The 22894-nt window shown below is 43.4% G+C and overlaps 2 protein-coding genes across 3 annotated transcripts in view; one reads left to right on the forward strand and one right to left on the reverse strand.

Annotated features, from left to right (window-relative positions):
• RPS6KC1 (ribosomal protein S6 kinase C1) overlaps positions 1 to 3988 on the reverse strand; it is an 85630-nt gene extending 81642 nt beyond the window's left edge. For both annotated transcript variants that reach the window (XM_059841066.1, XM_059841065.1), the window contains exon 1: positions 3843 to 3988. In XM_059841066.1, coding sequence (XP_059697049.1) covers positions 3843 to 3947 — 105 coding nt within the window. In that variant the 5' untranslated portion in view covers positions 3948 to 3988. The remainder of the gene's footprint in view (positions 1 to 3842) is intronic.
• A 3133-nt stretch (positions 3989 to 7121) lies between these two features.
• On the forward strand, positions 7122 to 22739 carry ANGEL2 (angel homolog 2). Its single transcript, XM_059841067.1, has 9 exons — positions 7122 to 7279; positions 8874 to 9310; positions 11451 to 11704; positions 12936 to 13005; positions 14779 to 15200; positions 16176 to 16302; positions 16969 to 17029; positions 18909 to 19072; positions 22234 to 22739. Exons 2-9 carry the CDS (start codon positions 8881 to 8883, stop codon positions 22386 to 22388), a joined length of 1683 nt encoding a protein of 560 aa, XP_059697050.1. The 5' UTR covers positions 7122 to 7279; positions 8874 to 8880; the 3' UTR covers positions 22389 to 22739.
• Positions 22740 to 22894: the final 155 nt, after the last annotated feature.

Genomic DNA, 22894 nt, shown 5'->3' on the forward strand with positions numbered 1-22894 from the left:
AATTATCTTGTGCAAGTCAGTATATCTTTCATCATAAGAGCCAAAGCTGTTTAACAAAATAATTAGTCTATTGTTAGCTAAAGCAAAATAGGGCATTCTTAATGCAACTGGGACCATCCTCAGCGACACACCCCGGAATAATTGATGCCCTAAAGAGGTGATGCGTGCAAGGAAGCACAGGGAGCCCACGGCACTGGCACCCCAGAGACTCACACACCGTCCCGCCGCTCCGCAAGCACCACGCAGCTGTTGCTCTGAGATGGAAGCCACCCAATGCACACTTTCCTCTTGCTAAGTGACAATAGCATACCTCTTATATCTCCCACAAACTCAGCTCTCCTCCTCACTTCCATTTTGCAAGAATCCTTGCCAAAGCCTCCCAGATTTTGTACCATCAGTTTACTACAGCCCAGCCGCTCATCTCTCACACATTTTGGAGGAGACAAGATAGAAAAGAGAAGCGTTTCCTTCTCTAGCAATCTCCCAAAAGACCTGAAACATTTTCCTTCACAGCTCCATGTTCTCTCTCTCACCTTGCACACCAAAGTCCTCTTCTTCCAGCGTAGTCTACATTGATAAAACCCTTCTCAACTTTTCCTCACTCTTGAGTAATCTAACATTTGGCAACTTTACCAAATGTTAACCTTGGTGGCCGTTGCTCTTTCATTCACTACCAGGCAGTTTATAAGAACTATTGGTGAAATAATCCTAACCTCCTTTTCTAATAGCTGGCGTACTTGATGCAAGGAGTCTGTAGAGCTGGGGGAAGAAAATATCACAGGCATGGCTACACATCACAGAGAACACCAAAGGGCAGACACCAACTGCTTTGCTTTGCAGTTCACCTTTAGTTAAAGCCTTGCAACAGTTTTGGCAGCTAGGGAAGTTACCAGATGGGCAGAAGGAGACCCAGAGAGATGAGTAATTACCCAGCCAGTTAGTAAGAATCTGGAATAAAACCCAGAGGCCCTGTTTCACACTTGTTCTTATGTTACACCGCCTTCTATATCTCCCAGCCATGCCAACTTTAAGTCAGTATGTAATAATTTATGTGTTGTCCTACTTTGTTCTTCATATCCTTTTCTGAAGGTCAGTCTCACAAGAGGTCTGCCCCATCCTCCCAGTCTATAGTCAACCTAGAGACTTGGCAAAGATGACCCAAACCCCTAAATTTTCCATGTACTTTTTTTATTCCTTCCCCAAGGATCAATGCAGTCAGCTCCTTCTACAAATCTGTAACACAAGCAACTATAACCTATTTTCAAAAATATCATTAGGATACCCACCAATGAGCTAAGCAATGTGTAATTACTGCATCACACTCCAAAAACTGAGATCCTACAAGGATCCTCAGCATCCAGGAAAGTATTTCAGATTATCCCATTCTTCATCTGTCCTGAAGATATCCAACATTACAATTATTAATGATAATTAAAATTCTAATGAGTTATCTTCCAAATTCTCTAAACTTTTATTAGTGGCCTATATTTTCAGGTATTGTTAAAGAACACTCCTCATATCACAACTTGCTAATATCTGTTTCTTTGCATTTGGAAATGGCTATTAAAAAGCCAATATTCATTTAACCTTGTCTGCATTTAAAATTATGTTACAGTTTATGAGTAAGCAAAATATATGCTCTCTGCTATACAAACAAAACTTTTTAGAAGAAGGCTGCAATAATGATAGACCCCCTCAGCACTAGAAGAGACTGCATGGGTAGCTATGCCTTGGGCCAGGTATTTAGGACACACGAATACAAGTGCTTTCTTATCCATGATTATTTACCTACATTACATTGAAACAGGAAGTTCCTTTAACTTCATTTCACAAAGGATTCACTCACATACTGCACTAAGAAGGCACAAATCTCCACTCACACATACTGACTACCCTAAATCTCAGCCAGCATGATATACAACACAATGGGAAGGCCCACCTCACTTTTTTCCTGGCGGTCCCCCAAAGTTGCTGAGCTGATGCTCAGCAAATACAGCTGGAGTGCTGTGATATCCATGGAGCCAGATCACCACAGGAACAGGAGGGAGGAATAGGAGGAAAGAAACAGAAAGGGTACTTGATTTGTACACTGAATCCTTTTTAAATAATTTTATTCGATTTCCCAAATCCTCACTTCAAGTACTACACGACGTATTACCAGAGCCCTGCTGAAAAAAAAAGTTATTCATATTTCTGCACTTGGGAGTCTAAAGCATCCTTTACTTCAGGAAAATGAAATAATTTTTCACTTTGGTGATTTTAGCTACCAAAACACTGTAAAAAACTAATGATCTCTGGTTCAGTCAGTTGAATTTGGACAGCTCACAGACTGATCAGCTCCTTGCTCTGAGCTAAATCAAGCACACCACCTGATACTGCACTGCACTTTCGCCTGGAAAGGCACCAGAGCACCCACAGTTTGTGGGACAAGGAGAGAGAATGACATCCCTAACTAGTCAGCCACAACATGATTTTGAACAATTCTAGAGAAACCAAAACATCACAGAGAAATTTAAGCTTTAGCCAGTAAGAACAAAACCAGAGCAAAATAAGCAGCAGAAGTCTTGGCTCATTCCTATTAGTCCTTGTTTCACTGACACAATTTTTTAGTACACATTTGGGCCATCAAGAGCAACTGCAGAAAGATGTGATAGTATTGTCTCCTTCTCTGCTATATTTCAGAAGCTTTTTAAATTGCAGCATCATAGGAAAAAGCAACTCTTTTTCCTATTCACAAATACTACGTTGTATTGGACAAAAAAGAATAGTTTAAACATATTTGTGTTTGGTGAACTTGGAGAGATAGGGAGGTAGGTAGGTAAACAAAAGAATTTTTTTTTAATTTTTAATTTTACAAGTCATACAAACTGATCATAGGTTAACAAACTGACATTACAATCTGTATACACATACAGAATGTTGTATTCTTTGAATTAAGAGGAGGGTGCTTATAAGCATACCTTCCTCTCACAGGCAGGATGTCTACAGCTGCAGTAACTACAGGATCACGGGTCATTTAAAAAAACTCTGTCTCTCTGTGACACCTCTTCTGACGCCCTCACTATATCCCACCACACCTGTGAGCTAAACTGCCACTCCTCTTGAACCTATCTCCACATATTTACTTACTCACCTCCCTTTTTTGGTTTAATAGGAAAGTGGAAGAGAAAAGAAAGCAAGGAATTTCCCTGGGAGAACACACGGAGCTTTCATCAAAGCCAGCACCACAGCAGCTCTCCCAACATCTGCAGCAGCTTCCCTGCTTCCCGTGCTAGACCTGAATGACCCAGAGCGCTCTGCCGGCCCAGGCTGGCCCCTCCTGGGCACGCTGAGCCTGCATGTGCGGCTCGGGCGTGGGCGTGCAGAGCCCCCGCACTCCGCTCGCTCCCGGCTCCTGCCGGGCGCGCTGCTGCGCTGCGGGGCTGCAGGAACGCTGGGCAATCCCACCGCAACCTACCCACGACATCTGGGCCGGAAGAACGGGGGAAAAAGAGAAGGAGCTGTTTGTTTTTAAGCTACTCTCGCACGCCTTGCAACGCACAGTGAGGAAACCGAGAGTTAATTGCAATGCGCGTCTGAAGCCATTATAACGTTGCGAGGCTACAAGTTTGCAGGAGGCGACCGGGGCTCGGCTCGGGAGGGGCCGCCGTGTTCCAACTACCCTCCCTCCTTCCCTCCCTCTCTCCCACCCGTGTCCCTCACAGGGGCTTCCACGTCGCGGCCGAGCACGGCAGCCGCGGGCGCTGTTCCGCACCCAGCGGCGGCTTCACAGCCCGAACGCAGGGCAGGCCGGGCGCGGGGAGCCGCGGGGGCGAGGGGCTGGGCGGCGGCCGCCGACTCACCCGAGCCGTGACCTTGTAGACGGTGTGGCCGCGGGGGTGGCGGCGCGGCTCCGTCACGGTGTAGAAGCGGGCCAGGTCGGCGCCGCGCTCCCGCGGGCTCAGCATCCTGCTGCTGCCCCCGCCGCGCCGCCCTCCCTCCCGCCCGGCACAGGCGGAAGCGGCGCCCGGGAACGCCCCGCCCCGCCCGGGCGGCGCCGGGGGCCCAGCCCGGGGAGCCCCGCCCGGCCGCCGCGGGATGCTCGGGTGGCAGATCCCCCGCTCGCCGTCTTTCCCCGGGGCTGGAAGTCCGCGCCGCGGGGATGAGGCCGAGGTGTCACGGCCCAGACGTGACAGGCACAGCCTGGCGGCGGCGCGGCCCCGTTCCAGGGGCTCTGCAGGGGCACGGCCGTGGGGGATCTACACTTGGCGGGGACTGACTGCCGAGCCCCTCGCTCACACAGGCGCCCGTGGCCGCTACAAATCCGTAACGAGCCCCTGGTACGCGGCTCCCAGCGTCTGCCGTGGGCTATTTTAGGCTATGCTGTCCCAAATCCATAGGCCTGTAACGCAGAAATGACTCACGGATTTTAAAGAGGAATGCTATCAGAAAGGCAAGTTTGATGGTTACCGAGTCACCATGTTCTGTAGGTTTTGTCTCCTCCAGGTTCTTTAAGCTGCACCTGGACTTCTCCCTGCGGATGGGCTCTCTGCGTGCACAGGTCTGTGGAACACTTCGGTTTTAGGAAACCCTCCAGGGTTTGAGGGGCATTGCTTCCGTTCTGAGGAGCATAACTTTGTGCCACAGGACCTTGTCCTTTTATAAGATTACGTTTAATTTCTTGTCTGTAGTGGGGTCCATACCAATGTAGATCTCACACCTCGGATCATAAAAACTCGATTTTTTCTTAATCACTGTGAGTTCATTTAATTGCCAATGTTTAAAAAATCAGCTTTTCCTTACCAGGTTATTAATATCTCTGCTCTCATACAGTTTTTTGACACAAAGTATTTAATACTTAGTTGTATGTCTTTGTGAAAGATAAGAGTCTCTTGTACTGAAGTTCATAGTAAGCACGTGCCCCTCCTTTGAGGAACATTTTCTTAAGGAAGAGGGAAGAAAGAGTACATTGGTTGTTAGCAGCTCACTTGTCCCTCTCCCTTATCTTCTGAGAGGGGAAGAACATGTCTTTTACATTTTGTGCTGGTACACAGAACTTCATGGAAGTTCTATAAGTTACCCAAAGTTCTCAAATTCAAGTACTTGGGGGAGAGAGTCAATGAGCAACTAAAGAGACAAACACATCAGGCTTAGGAAATGCATGGAGCTGAAAACAACAAGAGGCAGGGAGAGTGTTCATTTGAAGTGTTCCCAGCCCCTGCACATTTCTAGGCATCTGCTGCTAATAACGTTTAGAAAGCAGGAAACTGAGCTCAGTGGACCATTGATCTGAGCCACCGTGGCTGTTCTCATGTGCAGTGTAATCAATCAAAGCATCCCTCAGTGAGTCAGTAGCCTCCATTCACTAGGGAGTTTCAAAAGCTCAAATGACTCATAAAATAATTTGGCTTCTACTTACAAATCAGAATTTGGAGATATCTAATTCTGCAGAATATCTTTTCATGTGGTATAGCCAACACAAAATAGTAATTAGACGGGAATAAAAAAAAACACAATTAAGTGTTACTGGCTCATTAGGACTTTTCTAGGTCAAGGCAAGAAAATCTAGCAACACTGAGATGAGAAACAATTTGCATCATATTAACAGGTTAATATTTTTCTTTTCTTTTGTCTATTACACAACTTCCATACTTTTCAGCACATCTTCATTTTCATTGAAACCCAAAGCTTCCATGATTTTTTTTCCAGCATCACTACTGAGATTACTACTATGTAAAAACCTTTGAAGTGACAGATCAGTTTGGGTGTCCCTGTGCAGGTCAAAATACAGAAAATAACTGCATGTTATGGTAGATTCTGCTCCTAGAAATAACAGCAGTTGTTGTTGCTATAGCTATGCCTTACTGTCTTCTGTCCTAGAAATACATCTAAAATATTAGAATACAAAAATTCAGAAAAGAACAAACCACCAAAACAAGATGGTCTTGTAAATGCAGTTGGGAGATCCTTTACTACACATGTGTTATGGGGTTAGTAGTTTCATTCTCATATGGGGAAGAAACTAACAGAAAATGGATGGGTATTTTTACCTCTCACCAGTAAATTGTGTCCAAGAAATGGAAAACCCAAAGTGGATCTGACACGTTGCCTAACTAGCGTGCTCATCACTGCATTATTTCAATTCCAGTCTTCCCTACCACTCGATGGAAAACTTCAAATGTTATTTAAAGTCACTTTTATGATAGATATAAAAGGAATGCAGAGAAACAGTATTTTACTTGATTACAGTTCCTGCACAGCATCTGCACTATTCAGCACTATAATTTTTCATATGCATTGTGCTACGTTTCCTTACAGTAAACAGGGCCAGCATTTCCTCTGTCCTCAGAAGACCTCAAGAAAGCATTCTGAGTGCTTATTCAAGTAACATCAGCATTGGCAGAGGATGGTTCCTGCAGCTGGTAAGCAGCGGTGGATCTGTCAGCGGGGCTGCAGGGCCAGCAGGTCTCCCACCCTTCTCTCAGGCCAGCTCTCCTCAGCAGAGCACCTTCAGCTGCATTTTAAAACCTGACAATGTTGAGATACTCGCTTGGGTGAGCGGGGTTTGGTCTTTTTCTGCAAACACGAAGCATGGTGCTGCTGCCCTTGAAATATACTACGGCACCTTGAAATATCTGGCAGCTCCTTCCCGGCCCCTTTGACCCTGCAGGAGCACACGGTGATCCCAGAAGACCACTAATGCCCACTATCACAGAACACGCTGACCTGGAAGGGATCGACAAGGATCATCAAAGTCTAGCCACTGGCCTTGCACAGGACATCCTCGAGGGTCACACCACGGGCCTGAGGGCCTTGTCCAAATGACTCTTGAATTCTGCCAGACTTGGTGCCGTCACCACTTTCCTGGGGAGCCTTTTCCAGTGCCCGACCACCCTCAGGGTGAACAAACTACTGCACGAACACAGTGTTACCTCCATTTAAACACTTCAAAAGCCCCAGTCGGGCTGCCTACAGGCGGGTTTTGCTGCGCTCCGGAGCGGGCGCTAACCCCGGCGGGCGGCGCGGGCTGGGGGCGTCACCCGCCCGGGGCGGGGATGGCGGCCGGGCCTCGGCGTCGGTGCCCGGGCTAAACATGGCCGCGGGCCCGGCCCTCGGACTACAAGTCCCAGGAGCAAGCGGGAGGGCGCGGCTCGGCCGGCCCCAGCCCGCGGGGAGGATGAGGCGGCGGCGGGGCGGCCGGAGGAGCGCGGCGGCCGGAGCTGGCGCTGCCCTGGGCTGACCCCTTCGGGGGGCGCCGGGGCTGCGCGGCGCCGGGAGCGGGGCCCGGGCCCGCCGGGAGGTGAGCGGGGCTGGGGCTGGTGGCGAATGCCCGCCGTTAGGCCGTGCAGGGCCGCGGTAAACAGCGCGGCGTGGGGCTTGCTGCTGCCGGGGGTGGGGGGCTGCGGGGCTTAGGAGGGAGCAGTTTCTCAGTGCTTTTCTGTAAAGCATGTGGTCTAGGGGTTTTTTGTAAACGAGTGATGCCTCTTTTTGCTCCACAGTAATGCTGTGGTGTCCGGGGGGGGGGGGGGGGGCGGTTTGTTTTGTTTTTGTCTCTGCCGGACTACGTCTGGTGCGCTGTGACGGAAAAGGGTTGTTTCAGGACAAGCGGGTTTTGCTAAAAGTTGTGTTAGCGATTAGAGGGTGTCCAAAGGAGCGCTAGGAAGATGGTGAAGGGCCTTGAGGGGAATCTATGTGAGGAGCGGCCGAGGTAATTTTCAGCCTGGAGAAGACTGAGGGAGACCTCATGGCAGTCTACAACTTCCTTAGGAAGGGAAGAGGAGGGGCAGGCACTGATCTCTGCTCTGTGACGGGAGCCGAGGGAATGCCCTGAAGCTGTGTCAGGGCAGGTTTTGGGCTGGATATTAGAAAAAGGTTCCTCACCCAGGGTGGGCTCTGGAGCAGTTTCCCCAGGGAACAGCAGCAGGCAGCCTGACAGTTCAGGGAGCCTTTGGGCAGTGCAGTCAGGCACATGGTGTGACTCTCAGCATGTCCTGTGCAGGACCAGGAGTTGGACTCAACGATCCTTGTGGGTCCCTTCCAACTCAGCGTGTTCTGTGATTCAGTGATTCTGTATTTTGGCTTATTTGCTGGGCTGAATGGCAGCTGGGAGGTTCTCACTTCAGCGCAACTTCAAGCATACCAAGCTTCAATATCTTTTGCTTATAGGCTCAAAATATACCTTATTTAAGCAGTGAGGAATCTGACACATTATTGTTACTCAGCCTACCTTCCTGTGATTTTGTTGAGAGAGAGAATTCTTTCTTCTAAAGAAAAAAAACAGAAAAAACCCACCTTTTTCATGGCTTTAGTTGCTGAGCTGTGGTTTGCTCTCCTGGCAAAGAAGTAAGAATACAGATTTAGTCTTACACTGGTGCTAGTGATGCCTTGAGACTTAGTACCTTTATTTCCCTGTTGCGTTGGCACTGGGATTTGAGCCAAATCAATGGCTTTCCAAACAAAGTTCTGACAGCTTGCTGGAAAGTGGTCTTCTCATTCCTTACAAATAGCCTTATGATAAAGTTAATGCAGGGCGCAAAAATGACCTTTTGTAAAGGTCATTCCTCTGAGCGCTTGAAAGATCTGACACTTGAATTCAACAAGGCAGAAAATAAATTTTAAATAGTTTCTGAGATGGATAGGGTTTGGATACTAAATGTCACTTACAAATTTGAGGAGGGTAAAGTATGCAAGATCACTTTGTAAAGTCTCATTTTGCATATCATTTAGATAAATGTTTAAATACCTTGTATATAAGTGTTTGAATATCTTGTATGCATTAACTTGTAGAGAGAGAGTATCTTCTGTAAGTCCTGACCAGGATGACTTTGCTTCTACAGCTTTCTGCAGGCAGATGTAGTTGTATGCTAGTAATGACACTTGTGCTTTTTTGGTAGACACTCCATGCTGCCCCGCCATGTGCAGAGGCTGGGCAGAGACTGGATCACCCACTGGAATGGCTCCCAGATACTGGCCTTGAACAGCCCAGTTTCCAGCTGTATGAGATGGGCCGGACACTATCCTCCCTGGGCCTCGTTTCCACTCCCCATTTCAGCTGATTTTTCAGCAAACTGGAGATTCCCTCCGTTTCTTGGACCTTGGAGACAATTTCAGAACTCTAATTGGCATCTTGATAACTACACACAAAGTTGTTGCTTTCACCTACCCAACCCCAGTATGAAATCTGAGGGAGAAGAGCCATTGACAAAGAAGAGAAAACTCAGTGGCCAGGATGATACTTCAGCTCCTGAACAACAAACAGACTTGTCTGATCAGAAGGAAGTATCTTGTCTTTCTGTAGCACAGAATGAAGAAAAACATGGCAGCAAAAAAGGTAAAAGATGCTCTTTGCTCATTTGCCGTGTTTATTTGTAATGCTGAATACACCAAATAAGGTTAGAGACATGAGCAGTGGTGCCTGCTCCTTTTGAGTTACTGTTTTTCTTGGCACCCCTCTCAGGGAAACGTGTCTCTAAAATGCTCCAGTTTTGTAATGCTGTTTGGTCTGCAAACTTGTATTTTGTGCTGTCAAACAGCACCAGAACTAGGTTTGCTGCACTTGGCAGTGGAACACAGTCGGTTGTGTGAGGGATTGCCCAACCTGGGGAGTCCTGAGCTTGGTTCAGACAACATTCTCTCATGTCTCTGTCACCAGGTCATGTCTGTTAACTTGGAAGCTCTGGAAAGCAAAAAGATTTTGCTGACTTGCTGTAGGGCTGAGCTGGACTGGCAGTTGCATAGCTTCATTCCTTGTGCCCTACCTGAGCTCATGAACCCTACTGGACCTGAACTGGTTTCTTTCCAGACCAGTTGTGTTATCTGTGACCTAGAAAACTGAGAATGAATGTACTGATTTTTAATGGTGCATGCTTCCAGTGTGCTTGTGTGATTTTGTTCTTACACAGCTGTATTCTGCCGCTGGCATGGTAGCAAGTTTTGTGTCAGATCACGTCTGACAGAGCAGGCAGCACGTGTGCTTATCCAGATAAATGCAGGAAGAAGTGCAGAGTTGTCTACTGGACTTAGTAACAAACTTCCATGAAACTTCAAAGTGTCTGTGTTAGCTTGTTACGGATACAATCTTGTAAATAGCATCCAAGTATTTTTACTGAGTCTTGTGTATATTTACAGTTTTGTCTAGTGTGAGACAAAGAGGGGGACACAGTCAAAATTGTTGCCCTCTTGCATAAATCACTTCCTTAGCAAAATAAACTGGAAATTGTATTACGACTAAAAAGGGCAATAGGTGCTATCAGCATCCCAAAGGGATTTTTGGACACAAAAACCCATAAGGCTTAGAACATCATCTTCAGGAGCCAAAGGAGGAGACTTTGCTTTGTGCCTTAATTACAGAGTCCTCTCTGAACCCTGCTTGCCTTTTATCAGATAGCTTTATCTGAGGGTGTGGTTGGCCCTGTGGTCCTTCCCAGTCACCCTTTTTAAGGTGATGCTAATTAAAGATACCTGCTGAGGAGCAATGTGGCTTCTCTCCCACCACAGAAACAGCTTAAAGCTTTGCTGTATTCATTGCAAACACTGTAAAGTCCTGAATAATCTAAGCACAGCAATGAAAATTACTACTCAGATAGGACAGATGGTGACAGCTATAGCTGCAGTCTGCCACTGGTTGCTAGCACAGATAACTGGACCTCAGCTTGCTCTCAGATGAGGTCAGATATAAAGGGTGAAAAGCATCTCTGTGAGCTTTTAACTGGAGAAGTACATTTCTTAAGAAGTAATTGGATGCTTAATTGTAGGGAGATATGTTGTTATGAATTTTCCTACTAAGAGTGAGTGTGAAATTAAAAATGGCAGGAAGGTGAAGGATGCCTTTTCAGAAGTTCTTGGTAATTCTGAAACTTAACAATTTCTTGATTTCTCAGCTCACTGAGAAAAATTGGGTTCATTATTTGTTTTGGGATTCCTGTAGTAGGCCCTGTTGCAGTTTATGGCTGAGTTTTACAGTCTGTACACGTGGTAGGGGTGATTGATGGATTCCTAACCCTTTGTTAGTCATGGATAGAGAGATCAACAAGGTGCCCACATGCTGCCCTAAGGAGTGTATCCCATACTGGCATACACCATCTCTGCTGAAGAGGCAGTGGCACAAGGCAGTGCAAGACTCCCGACTGACTGGATTTGGCTCACCAGTTATGCAGCCCTTCTACAGGAGCAGGGGATGTAGTCTGATTGCAACTATCTCCTTAGAACAGGCCAGTTCCCCAGTTTCAAAGTAGTTGAAATCTAGGGCATATGTGTTGTTTGTTTTGAGGTTGGGGGGTTTTTTTGTTTGTTTGATTTTTTTTTTTTTACTGATGCTTATCCATCTTAAACAGAGGGTCTGAATCACTGCTAATTGAATAGGCTTTTAGAATTATTTAAGAGATTTGAAAGTTGTCAGTAGAATGATTTCCAAGAGCAGTAAGAAGTCATATGGTCTATAACATAACTTCTGCTTCATATGCTTTTAACAGGAACCATCAAAAGACACTGGGAATATTTCTGTCAGCAGAGTAAAACAATGAAAATTGCTAAAAATAAAGGATCTGACCAAAGCAGCACAGGAAGTGAGGCAGCATTTGATTTTACAGTCATGTCCTACAACATTCTCTCACAGAATTTGTTGGAAGACAACTCCCACCTGTACAGACACTGCAGGCAGCGATTGCTATTCTGGACATACAGATTTCCCAACATCCTACAAGAAATCAAAGAGCTGGATGCAGATGTGAGTAGAAAATGAGCATGTGGATATTTCTTGAGAGCTGATAAACTGAAATAGCAAGTTCTGCTACTCTGTACTGGGGTCTGAAAAAATACCTCTGTGGTTTTGGTTGGTTGTAGAGTTTATTGTTTGTTTTTGAGGACACATAAATTATTGTAAGTCGTAATCCGGAAGTCAAGTCAGTAAAATGTTGCCTCAGTCATTGTTCAGACTAACAAAAGTTCAGTGATAGAATCCATCCCGTTTGTGTCAAAAAACAGTACTGAAAAAAAATAGTTGTATTAGGGAAGCCACAGAAAAACAGCCTTGTACCATTTGAAAAATGCAGTTATGTTAGTATGTAGCCAGGGATCTGTAAATTAAAGTCCCTTCAAACTCTTCCTTTCTTCTTAATAAATCTACACATCCTGTGTGCATGTATCTTTACAATGAGATACCTTGGATAGCTTTCTGAGAGGATCAGCTGCTCTCAGACCCTGGTAGATGCAGACGTCCTTTCCAAAGAGAAATTTCTTGCTAAAGGACATAGATTTTTAACTGTTTCATTGGTTGGAACTGTAACCTTAAGTGAAGCAGAGATTTCAGAATGTTGCTTGATATTTTACTCTCCCTTGAGAGCTTGAATGAGCTGATGTCAGCTGGGCAAGAGGAACGTGTTGCTGCAGTTCAGCAAACAGGGATAACTTGTTCCCCTTTGGGAGCTCAGTCCTTTATCCCAGTGGTGGTTGTAGATCTGTGTTACTGCAGCGTGCTGGGGGAAGGCTCAGAGATGCTCACAGCAGGAGTTTGACTCAATGATCCTTGTGGGTCCATTCCAACTCAAAATACTCTGTGATTCTGTGAACTCTCTTAAATTAATATTTTGAGTTTTATCTATGTTTCAGGTTCTTATAATATGGAAGCCTGTTTTCCATCCTGTAGTGTGCCATTTGCCTCTTCATCCCGTCTCCCTGAGCCTTCCCCTGGGCTGCTGAGAATGTTGGAACAAGTTACTATTTTGATTAAATTGAATCTCACCTCTGAAAATGTCTGTCTGAAAAAGGAGGAACTGGGGCTTCTTCATAGTCTTAGGGAGCATTTTCTATGAAGAGTGAATTCTTTTGTGGGATAATGCAGTCAAAAACCTTCTAAGTTTGCTTTTTTTAATACGTGTACAGACTGGCCAACAGAGATATGCTGTAGTAACATTTTTATGTACTTACTAATATATTTTAATTGTAAACCTTTGCCTTAGGTGCTCTGCTTACAGGAAGTCCAAGAAGACCACTATAGAACAGAGATCAAGTCAAGTTTGGAATCTCTGGGTATGATGAAATTCTTAGGACCAATACATTGTCTTCTCCCTTGCAGGGATAACTTGTTACCCTTTGAGAACTCAATACTAGTTTCCTCAGGAAAAAAAAAACTCTTATACATTGTAGAATCGAGTCTTTTGCTATCACATGCAACAATGTTGTGTATCCTCTTTTATAAATTCATCAAGTGCTCCCTTGAAACCACCCTAATCTTTTTTACCGGTATTCTTGTTGGGTAGCTCTTCAAGGACATGCTTTTTCTGCCTTGAAGCCTTCCAGATATTAGCACTCAATGTTATCTATGGTCAGTATACATTCATTAGGTTTTTATACCTAATGAATATATACAGCATTATAGTGCTGTCAGTCCGCCTGAATAGACTGTCCTGTCACTATCACTGTGATTTTATGGAAGGAATGTGTTGCTAAGGGTTGATTCCATGGTGGTTTAAACTGATCTGAATCTCTTATGCCCTGCACCACCTTCCAGTTCCAGGGCCCTGCTTGCATCCTGGCTGGTTTTGTCTGATGCCAGGAGGACATGGTAAAGGAGCAGCACTGGACTGGTACTTTTTTCTTTTTTGGTTAGTTGAGGTAGTCTAGCTCCCAGAATTGAGTGTTTGCAAAGAAGAGGGTAATGGCAGTACTGATTGAAATCCACTTGAAACATGAAACAACACTGTGAGGCCAGGCTTGTGGGGGCAAGAGAGCTTGTAACTAGTGTGCAGGAGGATCTGGAGCTTGCTTTAGCTCTTCCTTTCCCCATCCCTAGCTCCCAGATGCATGTCTTGCCCTTTATCCTGGGCTAGTTCTGGCACTCACTGGTGAAATCCATCACTCCAGCAGAATACTATCCAGACAAATTTTATTTTTCTGGGTTAGTTTTCTGTTAGCTTACTGATTTAGCACTAAGTGCCACAACAAGTGACAGGAGCAACATGGCCTGAATCTGGGAGAGGGGAATGGGAATCCCCTGTTCCAGCTCCAGGTGTGAGCTCAGGTCAGCTCACCCTACTTTACTAAGGCTGTACTTCATGAATTCTTATGGTCTGGGCAGGGCAGAGAACATTTAAAAATGGCAAAAACTAGATACTGTTTCAAGATCTAATTTTTTTCCTTACGTAGATAAGGTCTTGTTTAAATCACCTCTGCATAAAATGAAGAAATTGGCAAATCACTATTTCTAGATGGACTTATTTGAACTCCAGTGCTGTCATTTGATAAATGTCTCTGTTTCCTTGATGAAATCTTGCCACTTGCTGCTCCCTGGATAATTACATAATTATGTAAATACATTTGAGACCTTTGTACCATGAATAATTTTAGACATTGACTAATGACTTAGCATGATTAAGGCTTCTGATTGGTAATGCTTCGCTGGTGTTACTCCTAAGCCATTCTTGTAGCATTCAGAAAGAACTTCAATGCACAAGGCCACTTTTATATGCCTTGTGGTGGTTTCTTTGTTGTTTTGGTTTGAGTTTTTTCCAGATAAGGAGATGAGAACATGACTGGTATCTTATAGTATGTAGATGTTTACACATTGCATAAGGTATTGGACCACGTTTCCTGCCCTGCCTTGCCTCAGCTCACATTAGGGCAGAAAGAAAAGTGTGCACAAGTCTATGTGAACTTCACACAGACTTTGGTACTTCAGACTGGAGGTTGACTGTTATGTGAGAAAGCAGCGAGATCTTTCTGATTTTTTGTTTGTTTGTTTCTTTGTTTTAAAATCTCTATTTATACAATAGTATTTTATGTTCTTAATTGCCTTTCTTGCAGGGTACCACTGTGAGTATAAAATGAGGACAGGCAGAAAACCTGATGGCTGTGCCATTTGCTTCAAAACTTCCAAATTTAGCCTGATTTCCTCAAACCCAGTGGAATTTTTTCGCCGTGATATCCCGCTCTTGGACAGGGACAACGTTGGACTGGTGTTGCTGCTGCAGCCCAGATTTCACTGTAAAGCCAATGCTGCCATCTGTATTGCCAATACACACCTGCTGTACAACCCAAGGAGAGGGGACATCAAACTGACCCAGCTTGCAATGCTCTTGGCAGAGATTGCCAGTGTTGCTCCTCAGAAGGATGGCTCTTTCTGCCCAATTATCATCTGTGGGGACTTCAATTCTGTTCCTGGCTCTCCATTGTACAGATTTATAAAGGAAGGAAAGTTAAATTATGAAGGACTTGCTATAGGGAAGGTAGGCTGTGCTTCTCACTTCTCACCAAAAAATGGTTAATGCTGATTAAAGAGAAGTATTTGGGTTGTGCTGTGATTATTTCGTTTGCAGTGCCTCTCTTAGTGCCCTGTCAGCAGCCTGCAAAGCAAAAGTTATGGCAGTTAAATAAGTTTGGATATATTAGCTGTGCCTTAGGGAATACTGTGTCCTCTCCCAGCATTCTGAAAGGACAGACTCACCAACAATCATTCCTGAAATTTAGTGAATCCACAGAATGATTGTATCACTGTGTTTGGATGATTTTATCACTGTGTTTGAGTGTCCCAGTCTTTAAGTAGGATAAAATAACCACTTAATCAAAAACCTACTGTGTGCTCTGTGGGAAGATGACTTACTGTAGATAAACTTGGTGGCTACAGTAATTGTAAAAGCAAAGCTGCAATTAGATGCTGAATCTCAACTGTTTCATGGTGAAAGATGTCTTGTGAGCTCTTGTATGCAGCTGTTGGATGTGTCATATGCTATGTAATAGAAGTGACTGAACTACATAAAATGAGGAAACATGACCAAAAAAATAGCCCACTGGGTGTTCTTTGCTAGCAGGGACTTGATTCAAGCCCCCCTTTGACTTGACCTGCTCCCAGAAGGATCAGCATCCTGCAGCTGAAGTGTCTGCTGGGTAGCTCTGACTGCTGAGCCAGTGCTGTCACATTGCTAAAAGTGTGCTTGGAAGTGTCTCAGTGTCACAAGAACCATCTGGAAAAATTGGGTACCTGCAAAGAACTTGCTACAGATAAACAGAGTGGGTGTACATAATGGATGTTATTTTTACAGGGATTTGACTCGTTATAATTATTCCAAAGGGCTGGCCCTTTTTCTTTAAACTTTACAAAAAAATGTTCACTTATTTCAGGTTTGTTTGGTGGGTTTTCTTTTTTGTTGTTGTTGTTTTTTAAATCAGATTTTTATCTGAAAAAAGCTTATTGTCTTTCTCAGGTCTCTGGACAAGAACAGTTTCCAAGGGGACAAAGAATCTTATCTATTCCAATTTGGCCAAAAAAATTAGGTATTTCACAAAACTGTGTATATGAAATAAAACAGCAACCAAAGGAAGAAAATGCAGGTCAGTTTTTGAATGAGTGAATTTTTGTGAGCCTTTGAAAGTACCATTCAGCTAGTACTGAAAATCATACATTCTGTTTTAGTGGGGGAAAAAACAGTGAGTCTTGAGCTTACAAAACTTTCTTGTTGGGCTCATTAGAGTGTAAAGTGATTTATTCACATAAACTTTGCATATTTGAATCTTTATAAGATAATAGTTTGAAATTACCCTTCAGGAATTGGTGTGTAATGTTTAAACTCCTGTGTCTGCATCCTGAAAGGCAGCTGTGCTGTGACTGGGAGAGGGAGGTGAAGGAATGCAGCACATGGACATAGTGTGGACCTGCATTGTGCCTCAGTGTTTATGAATTATAGTGTTGGCACTTCATGGAACAGTTGGGAAAAGCAAGTGATTCCTTGCTGAGTATGGCTACATCTTTCATCCACTATTTTTTCCTTTGACAGAAAAAGCAATTTTAAATGATTGGAGTATAAAATAAAAGAGTCTTTAGAAGGGATGTTACTAATGGAGCAGAAGAATTTAATCCAGCTTGGTGAATTCTGTCTTCTCTGCTGTAAAAAAAATAAGTGTACTTAAATGTACTTTTTTATTTTACTGTAGCTCTTCAGCATTGGTCTCACTTATATCCTATTTTAAATATAAATTGAATTTATTTTTATTTTGCAGGAGAAAAATTTGAAGCAGCAAAACCGGACAACATGCAGGAGATTGTAATAGCATCTGAAAAGTATGTATTGGGGGAAAAAATGGAAGCCCTTGGCTAGTTACTTGGGGGCTGGTTTTGGTTTTAGACCAAATTTATATCTGATTCCAGCTGTGGATACCTGATGATCACCCAGTCTGCCCTTTGGCAAAAACATCATTGTTCATTAAAACATTAAAAGGCTGATCAGACAGCAAAAGACTAGAACTGGCAATAATGGAATGTGTGTTCTTCCAGGAACTTGGATATTATCTCAGAATGCAGGGCTGAGGTGTCAGTGCTATCTAGAGGGTACTTTCTGTCTGCTCATTAAAGAATGTTTCTGGCATTTTTTAATCCCTTCTTGACATAAACAGAACATCATCCTCTATAGGGACATTACAAGAAACATGTGAACTTCAGTCCACTTGCAGAAGCCATGTTTTTAAAAGAGGGAGAGGAAAAAAATAAGCCAGTGTTGTCCAGCTGCTGAAGTATTGGCACTTCTCTCTCTTTTTATTGTTTTTTGATACACTGGTTTATGGATGTATAAAATCTTATAATACAGTGTGAAACTGGGAGGAAGGAGGGAAAGGAACTGGAAATGTCATAAAATCTTCCTTGTCTTGAGTTCTGTGGGAGTATTTAAGTTCTTTGAGTCTGAGAAATGTGGAATATTATGGATTTGGTATTACAACTTCCACTCAGAAGCAGGAAGCCGTGGCTAGACTGCTGAGGAGAAAAATATAACTGCTTTTTGAAAGCAAGAATTTATTTGCATTTACCAAACTGGTAAAGGCATATAAAGTAAGGCATAGAAGAAGGAAATTGCCCTAAATGTATGTATGGGGTGGTAGGCTCCAAGTCAGGTATTTCTTACCAGAAACGAGATTTTGGTATCACTGCAGATAGTCATAGTAGAACTCTTGGTGATTCTTGGTGATGAAAAAGGTGTCATGGCATTTCTGAGAGAAGTAGATAACAAACAGGAGGCCCTATGCTATGGTTTAAATCCATAGCATGCTGAATGCTTCTTGCAGGGCTTTTCCCCCTCATCTTAAAAGGAATGTCAGGTAACAAAAGCAGAAATTACTGCTTGCCTGTGTTATCTCAATTGGCATGTTTGTCTCTGCTCTGAATCAGGGCAAGGTAACATGCTGGGGTTTTTTTGGTTTTTTTTTTTTTATTGCTTGGGTTTCAACCAGAACACATTGCAGCCTAGGTTCAAAATGCACAAAATGCAGGATGAGGCAGGTACAGCTGAGGGATGGATGATTTGCTGAGATGATGGAAGCAAATGTCTGAGAGACAGGAGTTCTTTTGCTGAAAGGTGCAATTTTGCAGTTTGCTTTGAAGATTGAAAAGACAGGTGAGACAAGATGGGCTGAACCAAAGAGGAACAGACAAATGATGGGGAGACAGAAAATGGGAGCCTGAGTAGAAGAAAAACATAAGCATAGCCTAACTTGGAACTTGATACCTCTAGCTTGGGGGAGGATAAATCCTCGAAAAATCTGAATTTCTCTTTATGCTGAAGGGTCTGGTTAGATGAGTTTGTGTTTTGTTGCTTTCATATGAGCTGCTTTCATGGACATTTCTGCCTGAGTGTCAGGGAGAGATTGCTGAGTGAGGACATGTGAATGCTTACAGAATGTATATGGAGTTAAAAGCTATCTATAAGTAAAGTGTCAGCTAAGCCAGTTCTGATCAGCATTTTACTTGAAAATGTTGCCTGCATTTTGCCTTCAGAGTTTTAGGCCCCTCACACAAAAGGCTACAGGATGGCTTGCAGGACAGAAACACTAGTTTGCATGTCCAGATAATTCATCTTGTTTGTACCCAGGAACTATGGGGTATTTCTTCATTGCTTATTCCTTCTTGGTAATGGAAGAAAATAAAATTCTTTTCTTTGATGTCTCTTTAGGTTGTCTTCGAAATTGCGGCACCATTTTAAATTGTCTTCAGTGTATTCTCATTACTTCCCTGAAACTGGGATTCCAGAAGTGACAACTTGTCATTCCCGAAGTGCTGTCACCGTGGATTATATTTTCTATTCTGCAGCAAATGATGATACTGCTGACCAGCCAGGTAAAGAAACCAACTTTTCATTTTCATAAATGCTAAACAAGAATATTGTTTGTTGTTTTAAGAGAAGTGTAGTGGTGATTTCATCCATTGAAGTTCCTCAGAGGTTTGTGGTAGTGCTTTGAATGTCAGCTGTTACCTGAGAAACGTGGCTGGCCTTGTCAGCTCATCACAGCTGGACTTGTAGTGCCACACAGGGCCACCCTTTTCATCTGACTGAACCATCATTTGGGTGGTTTCTGTCTCAGCATGGAGACAAGCTGGGGTACAGGAAAGCAGCAGTGGAAGTAGCACCTGAGAAGTACTGCTGTCAGTAATGCAGGCCAGACCTATAGCAAGGCAGTATTCCCAATCATCTGATCAACACAATGGTGAACAGCAATTTGTGATGTGCATTAAAACTGATAAACGAACCGTTTCCTGGCAATTTACTTCTCAGCTTGTCTTGCAGTAATTTGTGCCAAGTAACAGACTCTTGGCCTTTGCTCTGAGCACGGTCACTGGCACGGGCCCAGCCATCACTCTCCGGTTTGCAGTTGCAGCTAAAAGTCACCAGATGGTGCAAGAAAGTCGCGGTACCTCTGTGGGAATTTCGTCATGGCTATCACATTGTTTCTCCATGCTTTACTGCTCGGGGACTGGTTCCGTGGGTGCTTCTGAGCAGTTTGCTTTCCATGCTGTCATGAGTTCTGTGTTTCATGCCATCAACAAACATCAGTGCAGTGCTAGTACATAAATGTCTCTGCAGAACTTGGAGCAAAGAAACCTGGATTCCATTCCTGCTACCACTGGACAGTGCCACTGATTTTTATAAATTAACATTGTTTTCAGTATGTGGAATAAAAACACCACCTTCATCTCTTGTAACTTGAGACTAGATTGTTAAAATTCATTGAGTCGATTCACAGAAGTCTCACTTGTCATAACTTGTGCAGTAAATGCTACCTTAATGTAAAATGGCAAATACAAAAGCTTTGACTGAAAAACCACTGTATGGGAAGTGTTTAAATTACTTCTGAATGCCATGTGATTTAATGGAGTGCTGTGTGATTGTAGAGTGCGTCTCTGCACAGAATTTAATCCTAATTCACCTGTTTATATATTTTTTGCACAATCAATATATATTTTTTGCATCATCAGCACTATCATTGCTCCAGCAGAGATACAGCACTTTTTTCTTTTTGAACTTGTTTTTCAAATAGATTGCTCTCACATCAGAGCACAGAATAGAACCAACTACTTGAATTTTCCAACTACTTTAAACTAGTATAGTTTTTATTCATAAGCTCTTAGAAATTAAGCCATGGTTTGGATTTTCAGTTTTCTAATGACCTGGGCCTCTGTATTTAAAGTGGCCAAAGTCTGTACAAGTGCATTTTAAATGTGGTCTAGGGTCACAGATTGGTTTTTCCATTTAAAGGGTTTTATTTTAAAATATTCGTGCTTTATGCTGTCATGTTTATCTAAATATTTGGTATAAAAAATCCACCTGCCAGGATTTCCTGTAACCAGGGTTCAGTATCTACCTGAGTCCTGCAGGGCACAGTTTTGCTGAATGTTCTGAGTGACTTTAACCACTGCATGGAGACCAAGCTCTCTGTGGCAACAAACTGCTCCTTTGTAGAGATGCACGTGCTGTCCCAAATGATAAATTTGTCTCAAGACCTGGTGGACATGTGCTCTAGAGATCTTTGCAGTGAAAAAGCTTTTCTTTAAAGCAGCAAACAGCTGCTGAGTTGTTGAAGGGCTGGAAAGCTGGCAGATGGCAAAGGATGAAGCTGTTGAACTCTCTGAGGAGTTCAGCAGTTGCTGGATAGTCCTTTAAAGTATCTCTTGGGAAGCAAGTACCAGAGTCAGCCAGGAAGTTCTGAATTTGCTGAGAACTTTCACACAGCAAGTATTTCTGTCAAAAGTTACAGCTGCAGTTTGTACTGGTCCTGAAAGCACACAACTTCCCCAGAATCATCTCTGCACTCTGGAAGCAATAGGTAGGGTTGCTGAGTAGTTGTCTAACTTGAATACATAGCTCAGGAAATCTAAATTTTACTCATCATGGAAGGGTTTCAGAGAAATTTCTCCACCTGAGCTTAAGAAGCTGATTGCTCTTTGATGATGGGCAAATAATGACTGACAAATCCAGTGTCCTTGAGTGGCAGGGTTACAGTAATTGTGGAAGAGGTAGAACAACTGAACATCTACCGGGGCTTGTGCGAGGCATTTGACATGGTCCTGCCCAGCAGCTGGAGAGATGGATTTGGTGACTCCACCACTCCGTGAATTGGCTGGAAACAAACAGCTGCCATCAATGCCTCAATAACCAGGTGGAGACAAGTGGCATTCCTCAGGGATCAGTACTGGGACCAATGCTGCCCCATCCCTGGAAGTGTCCAAGGTCAGGCTGGATGGAGCTCTGAGCAACCTGGTCTAGTGGAAAGTGTCCCTTGCCCATGGCAAGAGGGGTGGAACTTGATGGGTCCTTAAGATCCCTTCCAACCCAAACCATGCTATGTAAGTGTGTAGTAATTGCAAGGCTTGAGTCGTGTTCCCTCTTGCATGAGCAGCGTGGTGTTCCATCTAGGGAAGGAGGTGGGAGTGGGTTTTTTAGGTAGTTACAGGAATAGGCAGTAGGAGATCATGGAGATCCCTTTCTTATCATGAAAGGGAATAGAAAGCTAGAATACCTTCATCCTTATGAGCAAAAGTGTCTGTATGACCTGCCTGCTGGGGAACTGTGTGCTTGAGGATACAGAAATAAAATGTTATGTGAACCATGTAACTCTATGTAACTTTATGTAACTCTAAAAAGATACTTACCTTCACAAGTGTCAACTCTGTTTAGCAACGCTGTTGTCTAAAATAATGGACTGGATTATATGAGCCTTTTCAGGGGAGCTACAACAAACAAATAAATGCATTTTCCTTTTTATTTCTATTTACCCCTCCACAAAATAGTGTCCTTATGAATACTTTGAGCTCTACTGATGAAACTCTATTTTGGGAATCATAGAAGAATTTCTGAACTGTCGTATTGGTGACTTTGCATGGAACAGTAACAACTGTGCATTATTGCTGCCATACTGCTTTCCTCATTCTAGATCTGTATGAACGTGTGATATTTAGCCCACACTGATAAACATTGCCTTTTGGTTTGTTTTTTCTAACAGGAGTAGAGGATTCTTTTTGTGGAGGTCTGAAACTTCTTGGCAGGCTGGCACTTGTAACAGAGAAAGATCTTTGGACTGTTAATGGTCTTCCCAATGAAAAGAACTCTTCTGACCACCTGCCACTGCTAGCAGAGTTCAGGCTTATTGAACGGTAATATCCAAAGGACTTGTGGTGTAGGTAAAGTTCCCTTTACCTTCTCTCTCATAGGATGATTATTATTATTTTTTTAAAATTCAAGCACTGCTGGTCCGGTTTAAATAAGTTTGCCTGCATGCTGATTTATTAGTGTTGTGTAAAGTAGACTTTCTAAAGGGACTTCCTTTTTTTAAAAATAAAAATGCCTAATTTACTTTACAAAGTCTTTTAGGGAGAAAAAGGATTTTACATTAGCTTACTCTTTGATAAAGGAAAACATCGGTGCCAGACTCCAAATGGCATTATTTTTCATGAATATGTTGTAAATGATTTTTATTGTAAATCACAGTAAAAAGGACTATTCTGAGAACTGTGTGTTTCTTCAAGCAAAGGGGAATGTGTTTGTGTGCCTGCAGCATTTTATAATGAGTTCAAAATAATACTTCAGTATTTTTATTGAGTTCAAAATTTACTACAAAAGTGCTTTGTGGACACTTCTATCTTAACACTTCTGCAAAGGAATTT

The sequence above is a fragment of the Haemorhous mexicanus genome, chromosome 3, assembly GCF_027477595.1.
Source record: "Haemorhous mexicanus isolate bHaeMex1 chromosome 3, bHaeMex1.pri, whole genome shotgun sequence".
Lineage (NCBI taxonomy): Eukaryota > Metazoa > Chordata > Aves > Passeriformes > Fringillidae > Haemorhous > Haemorhous mexicanus.